This window comes from Podarcis raffonei, chromosome 12 (assembly GCF_027172205.1).
Source record: "Podarcis raffonei isolate rPodRaf1 chromosome 12, rPodRaf1.pri, whole genome shotgun sequence".
Classification (NCBI taxonomy): domain Eukaryota; kingdom Metazoa; phylum Chordata; class Lepidosauria; order Squamata; family Lacertidae; genus Podarcis; species Podarcis raffonei.
The window spans coordinates 52,699,249-52,713,603 of NC_070613.1; the positions used below are offsets into that span (position 1 = coordinate 52,699,249).

The 14,355-nt window shown below is 46.0% G+C and overlaps 1 protein-coding gene across 1 annotated transcript in view; it reads left to right on the plus strand.

Moving 5' to 3' along the window:
• Window positions 1-14,355, plus strand: part of ITPRID1 (ITPR interacting domain containing 1) — a 61,440-nt gene that overhangs the window by 30,997 nt on the left and 16,088 nt on the right. The window contains exon 9 of the mRNA XM_053409934.1: window positions 2,180-2,234. Coding sequence (XP_053265909.1) covers window positions 2,180-2,234 — 55 coding nt within the window. The remainder of the gene's footprint in view (window positions 1-2,179; window positions 2,235-14,355) is intronic.

Sequence of the window (14,355 nt, forward strand, 5' to 3'; positions counted from 1 at the left end):
TGGTGCTTCAGGTTAAGAACAGTTTCAGGTTAAGAACGGACCTCCGGAACGAATTAAGTACTTAACCCGAGGTACCACTGTATACCAATTTTTGTACACAATTTTTTTTGTTTGTTGAAGTGCGTACATTTCAGATAATAGGTGAGTTTTTGTTCACCACATTGTTTTGGGAAGGGTAAGTCAGGAAGAAAGAAAACCATATTTCTCCATTCTGTAGTGGAGAGTGGTGACTGGAAGACTGGAAGTTGGTTTCAAGTCTTGCCAGCTTGTTCACCAAGCAGAAGTTTAGAAATAGCATGTCATTTGGGGATTGATGTGATACTAGCAATATCCTTGTTTTTAGATGCTAGCCGGTGAGCGTTATAGTATGACATGATCACTGAATGATTATTTCCTATCATTAGCTATGCATGCTAATTTTGGGTCGTTATGGGTTCGGGTGTTTATGAGAGATGTGTTTATGATATAAAGTGTGAAGAGGGCAATATTTCCAAGCAGTTTGAGAAGAAGACACCCTCCCCAAAAAACCCCTCAATATACCATCCCAATACTTCATTCACTTTATTGTGCTCAATTCTAAAGGTGCTTGCAGAAATATTTAAGATTCTTCATCAGAAGGTTGGCGGTTCGAATCCCCGCGAAGGGGTGAGCTCCCGTTGCTCGGTCCCTGCTCCTGCCAACCAGGCAGTTCGAAAGCACCTCAAAGTGCATGTAGATGAATAGGTACCACTCCGGCAGGAAGGTAAACGACGTTTCCGTGTGCTGCTCTGGTTCGCCAGAAGTGGCTTAGTCATGCTGGCCACATGACCTGGAAGCTGTACGCCGGCTCCCTCGGCCAATAAGGCAAGATGAGTGCCACAATCCCAGAGTCGTCTGCGACTGGACCTAATGGTCAGTGGTCCCTTTACCTTTACCTTGAGACTGTACCAAGAAAAGTGCTGCCAGTTGTTATACAAGCCCTTGGTTCTCTGGCCAGTGACTGGGGCCATGCTAATTTCCCTCCTCCTCTCTGTAGCCTGCAGAGCTACAAGATATGGAATACAAGTGTGCATAAAGACTTGGATGCAGTAGACTGAGAAAGGACCTCTCTGCAACCAACTAAGTCGTCTGCCTCCCTGTCACTTGCTTGTGGGACATGAAGGTGACAGAGATGACCAGGGCATAATTTGATAGAGAGATGTTTCAAGAGAAAATGAGAGGGGCCACTCAACTGTAGCAATTGCCTTCTCTGCAGTGCATTGTTCATAGTCTCCACTCTGGGTAATGCCCAAATAGTTCTTAGGGGCAGAATGAAAGCCATAAAGACCTGACCATTCATATTCATAATATGAACCATGATTCATTTTTCTCAGCCCTCATTGGGCTGTTTTGGGGAAGCCCTTAGGGATTTTTTAATGCACTTGTGCTCATCCCTCCTTCTTGTTTCTCAGTGTTTTGCATTCTGGCAGCACTTATCCATGGAGGCCAATCCATTTGGGTGAATAAGGCCCTGCCCCATCCCCCTCAAACTGCCCTCAGCCAGTCACCACCTGCATTCTTACTTACAACTAGTCCAGAGAGTGGCCCTGGCTGTAAGCTTCCTCTTCCTTATTCCCAGTTTTGTAAATGTAGAACTCAACAGAGAAGAGGATGGGGACAAATCTAGAATTAGTTGGCTCCACATATCCTTGGCTCTGACATCCAACAGCTGCAGGTCTCCCACCTTGCCAGTCTCAATGGGCACCAGCCTACCATTGGCACTCAACACTTGATTTTTCTATTTGAGAGAGATTTCCACTAGGCAAAAATGTGCTTTGACCTGGCAATAGTATCACGTGGAACAGATCTGTGCAGTGGCGTAGCATGGGTTGTCAGCACCCGGGGCAAGGCAAGTAATTTGCACCCCCTAACCCATGGATTTGCGCCCCCTAACCCTAACCCCCAGATGTTGCGCCCGGTGCGGCCGGCCCCCCCTGCACCCCCCACGCTACGCCACTGGATCTGTGTTATAAACTCTAACTTACAGCCCCAAACCCAAGTTCTATTTTCAAAGGCGCATCAACAACAGAAGAACATTCAGCGTTGCTTTGTTCAGTGTTGTTTTAATTTGAAATCCTAATGTCAAAGTGAAGAAATATACTTTTAATAGTGAACAAAAATGAGCTGCTTTAAGGAGTGTTTTTCCCCTCTCCTGTCGCAGATCCAGAGCTTTGAGGATGAATCTTCCTGGGGAAATCCTCTTGAAAGCACTTCAGGTGGGTATTAGCAACCATAATTGCTCTATAACATTTTGCAAATTTGCCGTATGTGAGAGCCTTGGAAATGGAAATGCCAAAGATATGGACTGAGTGGTCAACCAATAACATTCCCTCACAACCTGATGTCTTTATTCAACATATAAACCCTCCCTGTTTTGAAGGAGAGTTTCATATGGATGGATGGATGGATGGATGGGATTCTAGTAAGAGACAAGTTGTAAATGGGTAGGAGAGTGGGATGGAAGTAAACAAAAGAGATTGCAGGAAGTATCTTCTTTTCAGTAGACTTTGATTGTTGGCGTTCCTAAGATGCGTTTTCTGAGTAATTCTTATTTGCTAGAAGGTAGGAAGTACAGCCTGAGATTTCATGGTTGAGTTACACCAGAGATAGGTGGCTTGCTGTTTGCACCATTAGCCAGTCCGCTCTGCTACTAGCTCTGCATTGTTTTTTGTTCTATATAAGCAATGTTGTCATCATATTGGTCAACCATTTAGATCTGCTCTTAGTTGCGTGCTGTGCAAGGTTTCAACTGCATCCAAAGCCTCACGAAAATCTATGCGTGAATTGTGGTACAACTGGGACCTACATTAGGTACCTTGTGGAGGTGTCAAATGCAAATGCCTAGACAGCCTTCAGTTAGCATCATAAAATACCACCAGGTAATAATGTGTGGAGTGGGACATGGGTGGAGCTGTGGTCTAAACCACAGAGCCTAGGACTTGCTGATCAGAAGGTCGGCAGTTCAAATCCCCGCGACGGGGTGATCTCCTGTTGCTCGGTCCCTGCTCCTGCCCACCTAGGAGTTCGAAAGCACATCAAAGTGCAAGTAGATAAATAGGTACTGCTCCGGCGGGAAGGTAAATGGTGTTTCCGTGCTCTGGTTTCGCCAGAAGCGGCTTAGTCATGCTGGCCACATGACCTGGAAGCTGTCTGCGGACAAACGCCAGCCCCCTTGGCCTATAGAGTGAGATGAGTGCCACAACCCCAAAGTAGTCCGCGATTGGACCTAACGGTCAGGGGTACCTTTACCTTTAATAATGTATGGATTTCATATGTGTTAGTTACAGCAGTCATGGCCTGCCTGCCTGCCTGCCCATGAGGTGGGGTGAAACTGCCACCTTGGGGGGCAGAATCTGAAGAGGTGGTACCTGTACAGGAACCCTGCCCAGTCTGCTACTTCTGCTGGTGGCCGAGAAGTGGCACTGGTTTTTAGCCAGATCTCATGAGATCTTACAGAAATCTTTGAGATCTGGGCACCATTGTTGCAGGTAGGGAGAAAGAAGGGAGACTTTGGCGGCCCAGCAGCATGGCAGTGTAGTGGCAGGTGGCTGTTTCACTTCAGGTGGTGGATAATAATAATAATAATAATAATAATAATAATAATAATAATAATAATAATAATTTATTTATACCCCGCCCATCTGGCTGAGTTTCCCAATACAGCATTAAATATTAAAAACTTCCCTAAACAGGGCTGCCTTCAGATGTCTTTTAAAAACAAGATAGCTGCTTATTTCCTTGACATCTGATGGGAGGGCGTTCCACAGGGCAGGCGCCACTACCGAGAAGGCCCTCTGTCTGGTTCCCTATAACCTCACTTCTCACAACGAGGGAACGGCCAGAAGGCCCTCGGCAGCTGGATCTCAGTGTCTGGGCTGAACGATGGGGGTGGTGACGCTCCTTCAGGTATACAGGACCAAGGCCTTTTAGGGCTTTAAAGGTCAGCACCAACACTTTGAATTGTGCTCAGAAACGTACTGGGAGCCAATGCAGATTAGGTGGCCAAAGTATTGGAGCCTCAGCTTCACGATCTGTCCTTCCAGTGAGCACTCAGGGCTGATTTCCTTAAGAATGGAGAGGTTTGATCTTCTTGCAGACCATGGGACTCTCAAGAGTCTCCTCCAGCACCATAATTCAAAAGCATCAATTCTTCGGCGATCAGCCTTCTTTATGGTCCAGCTCTCACTTCCATACATCACTATTGGGAAAACCATAGCTTTCACTATATGGACCTTTGCTGGCAAGGTGATGTCTCTGCTTTTTAAGATGCTGTCTAGGTTTGCCATCGCCTTTCTCCCAAGGAGCAGGCGTCTTTTAATTTCGTGACTGCTGTCACCATCTGCAGTGATCATGGAGCCCAAGAAAGAAAAAACTCTCACTGCCTCCATTTCTTCCCCTTCTATTTGCCAGGAGGTGATGGGCCCAGTGGCCATGATCTTCGTTTTTTTGATGTTGAGCTTCAGACCATATTTTGCGCTCTCCTCTTTCACCCTCATTAAAAGGTTCTTAAATTCCTCCTCACTTTCTGCCATCAAGGTTGTGTCATCTGCATATCTGAGGTTGTTGATATTTCTTCTGGCAATCTTAATTCCATCTTGGGATTCATCTAGCCCAGTTGTTTTACATTATTTAGTATTATTATTATTTTAAGGCTTCAGGATTTTTTTTATTACTGACGTTTTTATTTATCTGATTGCAATGTCGTATCCTGTGTACCATCTTGCTATATTTTTATGAAAATGCCATCTATATTTATGTCAATAAATATAAAAAATGAACTGTGAATGAGATGACAAGGTATACCCAGTGCTTTTTTTCTGGGGGGGGACGCATACCCCTAAACATTTTGTGAATCTTAGTTTGACCTCATTGAGGGGCAGTATTTCAATATGGGTAGGAAAATGAGAGTACCCCTAAACATTTTTTTTTGAAGAAAAAAAAGTACTTGGGTATACCTATTAGGAAAACATAGTACTGAAATGTAATTCATACTCTATTTTGTTCCTTACCTTTTTAAAAAAAAAATGTATCTGAAGAAGTGTGCATACACATGAAAGCTCATACCAGTAACAAACTTAGGTAAAGGTAAAGGGACCCCTGATCATTAGGTCCAGTCGTGGCCGACTCTGGGGTTGCGACGCTCATCTCGCTTTATTGGCTGAGGGAGCCAGCGTACAGCTTCTGGGTCATGTGGCCAGCATGACTAAGCCGCTTCTGACTAACCAAAGCAGTGCACGGAAACGCTCTTTACCTTCTCGCCGGAGCGGTACCTGTTTATCTACTTGCAGTTTGATGTGCGTTCGAACTGCTAGGTTGGCAGGAGCTGGGACCAAAAAACGGGAGCTCACCCTGTCACGGGGATTCAAACCGCCGACCTTCTGATCAGCAAGTACTAGGCTCTGTGGTTTAACCCACAGCGCCACCCGTGTCCCACGATAACAAACTTAGTTGGTCTCTAAGGTGCTACTGGAAGGAATTTTTTCATTTTGTTTCCATCATTAAAAAAAAAGCAGAGCTTTGAAATGAGTTTTTTTTGTCCCGAGACTTCAGGTATGGGATGAGTTAATTATTCCAAACAATCAAGTACCCCCCTCCCCACTCTAATTCATGTACTTTAAATCTGGCCATATTTATAAGAGTTGCTTAGGGGCACAGACTACGCTGTATGGTAGATCTAACTGAGCATGAAAAAGGAAGATACAGACCGAGTATTTTAGTTACGAAGACATGATGAAAATACTTTCCAATGTACCTGGGTCCCTTAGCCCTAGGACCAGGCCTCCATCCTCATCCAGTTGCTCAAAATTTTGCACAACACACACACACACACACCTCATGCAGTGAAATACCATTTCTTGGCTGCTGTGAGCTGTTTCTCTTAGCTGTTCCCTTTGCCAGGCATCCTGATGCTCCTTTCGTCTTTCCTTCCCCTTGAGCCGATTGCAGAGACTTAATTCTAAAAGACACTCAAACCCCAAGCATCTCTAGATAACTTCCAAGGAATACCGGAGTGTTTTCGAGCAATTTGTGTGTGTGTGTGTGTGTTCTACACAAAATATTACAATTTTTATTAGGCAATTTTATCATTGTTATAAATAAGTAATTGTACTGGGGAGAAGGGATAATCCTTATTTAATTAAATTCATCTATACTCCCAGGTTGGCAGCAACCAGACATATGTGAGACTAATACCCACAGCCTGCCTTGTATGCATGTGCAATTAAAAATTCACTCTACAGTAGCACTGGCAGTTTAGTGTTGCTTTTGGCATTTACAAATTCTTTTATTTTGTGACTTTTTCCCCACCATACACATATGCTGGAGCAGATGTTGCTTATTTGTTGTTTATTCAAATCTGTAAGCTCTGGCAGCAAACGCCATTGTTCTGTAATGAAGCTTTGCTCACTGTCCTGTATTAGGAAGGCCCAGCAAATGTCTGTCGGGCACTTAGCTCCCAGCAGGAGGATGTACGCATTTTACCAGCAATTTATACATCCATTTGAGGATCCTGGCTGCGGGGCAGTGCAAAGGAATGGAAAGGCACAGAGCAAAGGGAAGATCAGGGCAGCCTGGTCGTAGGGGCCTTGTCTTTTATTTTCACCCAAACTTACCTGGTGTGCAGATTCGCCGTTCAGCACCTGGGAACAGAGTTGTTATTGCACACCAGTGCTTTCCCCTTTTCAGCTGGCTTTTGGGGAGGACGTGAAGGTGACTAAGATAGCATGTGGCTGAAAAATTCAGCAGCAACCCTTAATTGTAACAGGTATGGCATTTGTGCGTGTTGGTGTCCATCAACACCAACGCCAGTGTGGTGTAGTGGTTAAGAGCAGTAGACTCGTAATCTGGGGAACCGGGTTCGCTTCCCCACTCCTCCACCTGCAGCTGCTGGGTGACCTTGGGCCAGTCACACTTCTCTGAAGTCTCTCAGCCCCACTCACCTCACAGTGTGTTTGTTGTGGGGGAGGAAGGGAAAGGAGAATGTTAGCCGCTTTGAGACTCCTTCGGGTAGTGATAAAGCGGGATATCAAATCCAAACTCTTCTTCTTTGGGCTTGACCCCCTGCCTCTCCCCCCCCCTCCACCCCAGGCAGCTTTTTCCAAGGGGCCCCGACCAAAGAAGGAACGGCTGATCCCCAAACCGGCTCTGCTCATGCAACAGCATCCGTTGGCTGAAAAGCCCCCTTAGCAGCCCAAGAGGCAATCAATCAGAGAAAGTAACCACCTCCATCTGGCACACGGTAGCCTGGATACTCACTTCCGCAGCCTTTTGTGATTCATCTTGTCCCAACAAGTGGTGCCAGGGACCAAACCGCACTCGAGTCTTTCCAGCAGCTGGGTACGTTTACCTCCCCAGTCTGCTGAGCTGACATATTAGCTCCCCTGACTTATTGAGTGGCAATGCTTTTAATTATCACACCTTCCCTTCCTCCTCCTCCTCCTCCTTGCGATCTCTTTCACGTACAGTTTGGCACCATGGGAATATCTGCAGAAGGCAATCGGCATTTTTCTTAATTGACTGTGTTCCAATAGTGTGAATCCTGTTTATTATCCTCCTGTAAAGTACATATGGGAACGATTGCTTGATGGCGAGAAAGAGTGCCACAATCATTTCCCCGTTTCTGATGGCGGCGGGCAAGTTGTGTTGGTTTTCACATATGGTAGTTGCTTGCCAAAAGCTAAAGATGGGCAAAAGGTATTATGTGTGCACTTATTATTTAAAATCTCTCTTCCCCTCCCCCCAGTCACATTTCTTCAAATCACGTCTCTTAAATTTCCTATGAAGTCCTATGGTTCACATAGTTTATCTGAAAATATCTGCATGTTGACGAATAATGGGCAGGAATAAATAGAATGATGTTTAATGCATGGTCCTTACCATTTGATAGGATCGGCTATTGATTTTTCTTTTTAAAAATCTGGTATAAGAGAGAGCACCACAACATTTCATAGTTCCCTGTCTTTCTCTCTTTCCCAGTTGTTACGACTTGCCCACTTATACCCTTGCCTAATATTTTTGAGCTGTAACATAACCTCATAGAATTATGGGATATAACTGCATTGGCAGATGCAATTGCAATAGGCTGGCGCTAAACATCTGAGAGGTTGAGTATCCCAGGTCACCATCAAACATCTGGAAATAGCAGAGGGATGCCAATTTGCAGTGATTTCCTCATAAGCCTGCCTCCCACCTAGAGCCAGGGTTCCAGATGTTTATTTGCCACATCTCTGGGAAGACTGACACGGAAGAAGGAGAATGCTCCAGCAGGATAGAAGCAACGAGTGAGAAGAGGGATAAGCATAGCCCTCTTGCCTGCATCTTCTCCTCAAGAAATGGGCCCATGTCCTCCTTTCCACCAAGAACCTCAAGGTGGTGGTCATGGTTCTCCTCCCCATTTTGTTCTAGCAAAAACCCAGGTCAGGCTAACTGGTTCAAGATCACCTAGAGCAGCCTTTCTCAACCTGTGGGTCCCCAGATGTTGTTGAACTACAACTCCCATCACCCCTAGCTAGCAAGGCCAGAGCTCAGGGATGATGGGAGTTGTAGTCCAACAAACATCCGGGGATCCACAGGTTGAGAACCGCTGACCTAGAGAGTTTCATGATTGAGTGGGGATGAGAACCCTGGTCTCCTAGGTCCTAGTCTGTCACTATGACCACTTCACTGATCCCCAGTGAGAGGGTCACAACATAGTTCTCCCTGTGGTTTTTATGGCATGCTCTCATCACCTGTAGAGGCAGCAAGGTAGCAACATCAAACATCGATGTAGGGCAGAACCCAATGACTTTTTACCCAGGGTAGACCCATTGAGATTAATGAACATGCTAGCTCTATTCATTTCACTAGGACTACTTTGAGTAAAACATCATTGAATACCATCCACAACTTCCCCATCTATGGCTGTCCAATGCTAGAGTCATCCAGACCATTGGGTGAGGAGGGATAGTGAATGACTGCAGCCAGAGCAAGTCTTACAAACTTATCAAAGGTTCTCTCCCAGTCCTACCTGCAGGTGCCAGGGAGGGATTCATAGAATCTTAGAGTTGGAAGGGACACCAAGGGTCATCTAGTCCAACCCCCTGCCATGCAGGAATCTCAGCTAAAACATCCATGACAGATGGCCATCCAACCTCTGCTTAAAAAGCTACAAGGAATGAGAGTCCACCACATCTAGTGGGAGTCTGTTCCACTGTCAAACAGCTCTTCCTGTCAGAAAGTTTTTCCGAATGTTTAATTGGAATCTCCTTTATTGTAACTTGGAGCCATTGCCTTGAGTCCTACCCTCCAGAGCAGGAGAAAACAAACATGCTCCCTCTTTCATGTGACAGTCCTTAAGATATTTGAAGATGGCTATCATGTCTCCTCTCAGTTCCCTCTTTTCCAGGCTAAACATACCCAGCTCCTTTATGCACTCCTCATAAGGCTTAGTTTCCAGACCCTTCATCATTTTGGTTGCCCTCCTCTGCACACACTCCAGCTTGTCAGCATCCTTCTTAAATTGTGGTGGCCAGAATTGGACGCAGTGTGGTCTGACCAAAGCAGAATAGAGTGGTACTACAGTGGATGCTCGGGTTGCGAACGTGATCTGTGCGGGAGGTACGTTTGCAACCCGCAGCATTCACAACCTGCAGCGCTGCATCTGCACATGCACGGGTTGCGATTTGGTGCTTCTGTGCATGCACAAAGTGTGATTTAGCGCATCTGTGTCTGTGCAACCGCCAAAACCCAGAAGTAACCCGTTCAGGTACTTCTGGGTTTCAGCGGGTCCATAACCCAAAAAAACGCAACCTGAAGCGTCTGTAACCCGAGGTATGACTGTATTTCTTCCCTTGGTCTGGACACCTTACTTCCGTTGATGAACCCGGGACCTTCTGCATGCAAAGTAGCTCTACCATTGAACCATGGCCCTTTCCTTAAGTTTGCAGCTTCAGTGGTAGTTATTTAATGGCAACCGCTCCTTCCTACCATCCACTGCTCCTCTGAAACAATCTTCCTTTTTTCTCGTGTTTCATTTACAGTGGTACCTCGGGTTACATATGCTTCAGGTTACATACGCTTCAGGTTACAGACTCCGCTAATCCAGAAATAGTACCTCGGGTTAAGAACTTTGCTTCAGGATGAGAACAGAAATCGTGCGGCAGCAGTGGGAGGCCCCATTAGCTAAAGTGGTACTTCATGTTAAGAACAGTTTCAGGTTAAGAACAGACCTCCAGAACGAATTAAGTACTTAACCCGAGGTACCACTGTACATTACAGCCTTCAGGACCTTTGCACTCTGTTCACCATATACTCTTCATGTTACAGTCTTCAACATGATCATCAAGCGATGGCTTTAGAAGGAAACAAATGTGTATGCCCTCTCTCTGTGTGTATGAAAAAGTCTACCGCCTAATCTAGGCAGAGAGGTTAACTGCATCGCTGAGCATCATAACAAAGATTTAGGTGTTACAATGTACTGGGAATTTGCCAGCCTTAAGTCTGATGTGGAAAAGGTCTGCAGCCTGTCCAAATGAATTCATGTGTGACTCTCCTAATGTCACTGGCAGCCTGCCAGGGGTCCCAGGGTCCCTCTGCCACATTACCATGCAGCTTTGCTCGCTAGTCAAAATGAGCATGTCACATTGTCACTCAATGATACTGAGCTTCCAACTTTGCCTTCCCCTCTCCTCGCCTGCAAATAATCCCTGGCCGCCTCACTACGATCCCGGTTGCCTCATGTTGGGAATGTGAGGGGAACGATGTGGCCGTAGACGCTCACAAAATCCTAAAGAGTTGAAGTGCTTTGGGGAAAGCCTCGAGCTAATCTCAGACGTTGCTTTTTCTCTGTGGCAGGAGATTGACGTATCGGCCTCTTTGCAGAGCTCAATTGAGGTCTGGCTTAGATGAAATCAAGATAAAAGGAACCGCCGTCTCAAATATTAATCACCTTCCTTGACTAAGAACATAAGAAGAGGCCCACTGGATCAGACAAGCAGTCTGTCTGATCCAACACCCGTTTCCATAGTGGCCAACTGGCCAGGCTAGAAGGTCTCTGGTCTTCAGTCTCTGGTCTTCAGTGGCATGTGGCCCCTGAATCCTGAAGGCTGCATATGGCGGTCCTGGCTGATAGCCAATGATAGTCTTATTCTATGCAACAAAGGGACACGGGTGGTGCTGTGGGTTAAACCACAGAGCCTAGGACTTGGTGATCATAAGGTCGGCGGTTCGAATCCCCGCGACGGGGTAAGCTCCCGTTGCTCGGTCCCTGCTCCTGCCAACCTAGCAGTTCGAAAGCACGTCAAAGTGCAAGTAGATAAATAGGTACCGCTCCAGCGGGAAGGTAAACGGCGTTTCCATGTGCTGCTCTGGTTCGCCAGAAGTGGCTTAGTCATGCTGGCCACATGACCCGGAAGCTGTCTGCGGACAAACGCCGGCTCCCTCAGCCAATAAAGCAAGTTGAGCGCCGCAACCCCAGAGTCGGTCACGACTGGACCTAATGGTCAGGGGTCCCTTTACCTTTACCTATGCAACAGGAGTGGGGAATCTGTGGCCTACCAAATGTTCCTGGGCTGCATTTCCCATCGGCCCCGGCCAGCAGAAGCAGAAGGGGTGGTGTGTGGTAGTCACAGCTTAGCCACCCATCATCATCATCATCATTGTTAGTTAAATTTATATTCTGACCTTCACAGACCTGCGAATCTCAGGGCACTTCACCACACAAAATTCCAATATAAAAGCACAAAATGCCTGATAAAAACGAGAACGAGAACTGTACTGAACAAACCAATCACTGCCCACTCTCCCTTCCCACAAGCACATTTAAAAGGGCATTGGAGGTCAACCAGCCAAAGGCCTGCTTGAAGAGGAACGTTTTCACCTGTCACCTAAAGGTGTATAATGAAGGCGCCAGAACCTCCCTGCAGAGAGCATCTCACAAATAGGGAGCCACCACCGAAAAGGCCCTTTCTCATGTTGTCACCCTCCAGACCTTATGTGGAGGAGGCACATGAAGAAGAGCCTCTGATTATTCTTGCCGAGTTTGGGACGGTTTATATGGGGAAAGTTGGTCCTTGTGGTGTTGTGGTTCTGAGCCATTTAAGACTTTATAGGTCAAAACCAGCACTTTGAATTGGGCCCAGAAACTAATAGGCAGCCTGCATAGTCAGGTCAGGATCATACCAAATCAAACCATTGGTCTAGTTGGTTCAATCCTGTGTGCCCTGACTGGTAGGAATTCTTTGGGGTTTCAGGCAGGAGTCTTTACCTCCCTGCTTGGAAATCCCATGGATTGAAGCTGGGACAAGGCATACATCCTGTTCCTGACCTGTGGCTCTGGCACAGCAGTTTACTTGTGTGTAAAAAGTGAAAGCAACACATGAACTGGAACTCAATGAAACGACAGCAGATTGCACTGCATCTCTATGACAAAAGCCAACCATCCCTGCTTGAGAGTCTTGAATTGTGCAATGCTGTAGCACCCATGGCCTACTGTGGCCACACCAAACTTTCTTGTGTTCAGTCTCACATGCATGGACTCAGAGCTATCTCATCTGTCTCTTCACTCACTGAATGATCAGCCTGATGACTGGGGAGTGGCGATTTGCGTTGCCTAACCCAGTACAGTGGTACCTCGGGTTAAGTACTTAATTCGTTCTGGAGGTCCGTTCTTAACCTGAAACTGTTCTTAACCTGAAGCACCACTTTAGCTAATGGGGCCTGCCACTGCCTCCGCATGATTTCTGTTCTCATCTTGAAGCAAAGTTCTTAACCTGATATATTAATATTATATTAATATATTAATATATTAATATTTCTGGGTTAGCGGAGTCTGTAACCTGAAGCGTATGTAACCTAAAGCATATGTAACCTGAGGTACCACTGTACCGTGTCTACTTTACAATTTATTTATTTATTTTGCTGCTGCTGCTGCTGCCAAAATGGGGAGGATGGAGAAATTTGCTGGTGGGGAAAAATTAGATTCCCCCCCCCCAAAAAAAACCCCCGGGGTTAGCCACCTGGGCTGTAACATAATGTTGCTTCGCCCTGTCTTTTCTACAGTTGACAGTGGATAGTCTCTTCCTTCCATGAAGACTTTTCAGTTGTGGAATCCCCAACAACCCCAGTTCTCCCAGAACCGTTTTTATCCCGCTTCCATCTCTTGGAAGCTGCGGGGGGGGGTGAAGGTCTGCCGCAGCACCAATGGCATTTCTGCACTTCCAAACTCTCACAGCTTTGTGTCTCATTTCATTAGAACTCGACACAGATGTCAGCCGGCTTTTTCACTGTTTGGCAAGGATTAGGAACTGGACTAAAGCCAGTTAGTGAGATGAAGATAATATGAACAACTGGGAAGGCAGGACACTGTGAGAACCTGACAAAGATGTATTACATACAGGAAATGGTCCAAAGCCATCTTTTAAGGTGGTTTGGGAACTTGGGGTTCTGTGGATAACCTCCCCATTATATTGGAACCAGTGGCAAAAATATGTTAAGATGCTTCTAATCCTTCTAAAATGGGTTTTAATATTATGCTTTTGCCTCTGAGATACAGAATCCAAACTGGTCAAGGTCACCGCAGGTGCTTTTTGAAAGACCCTCGATTCCTCCCACCCTGAACTATACTTATCCTAGCCCTGCACCAGCACCATAGCATCCTATCAAGTGGGGAGAGAGATAGACACGGAATAACCCCACCACTTGGCCTTCCATCTTACATGTCATCTCTCTCATCAGTACCACACCGTCTTGCATTTATTCGTGCAAGGTTCAATGTCTTTCCATCGAACCTGCTGAGCCACAGATTTTCCAAGGGTTTGGTGTCTCCGCTATGCGTGTGTGACGGGGAAACTGTTGAATCTCTTCCACATATAATGTTCAACTATCCCCTACATAGCACAGCCAGGACTAAACTCCTGGGTCCTGCTTTACTGCGCTTGGTTGGCAGGCCTGTTGAGTTACACGCCGCACTGCTTTTGCAGGATATAGACCCTTCTGTAACTCTGCAGGTGGCGAGATTCCTGAATGCGGTTATCTCACACACAAAAACCACCAAAAAACAACAAAAACATCAAAACTAATCGGACTGTTATGATGAGAGTGCATGTCGGATTTCGTCTTCAGTTTTTCTTTTTCTGTGAACCGTCCCTTGGAGCTCTCCTGGCCCCAAGCTGTCATTTGGCTCTGCTCAATGACCCACCCTTGCATCGTGGTGTTCACCTTCTGTTGTCGGATATATCGGTCTTTATGTCTCTGTGTTTTTATGTTTGTACATACTTTATGGGCTAATAGCCGTAAATAAATAAATTAAATAAATTAAAATTAGACAGCATTGCAATGGGGGTCATAGTTAATTTTTTTGCT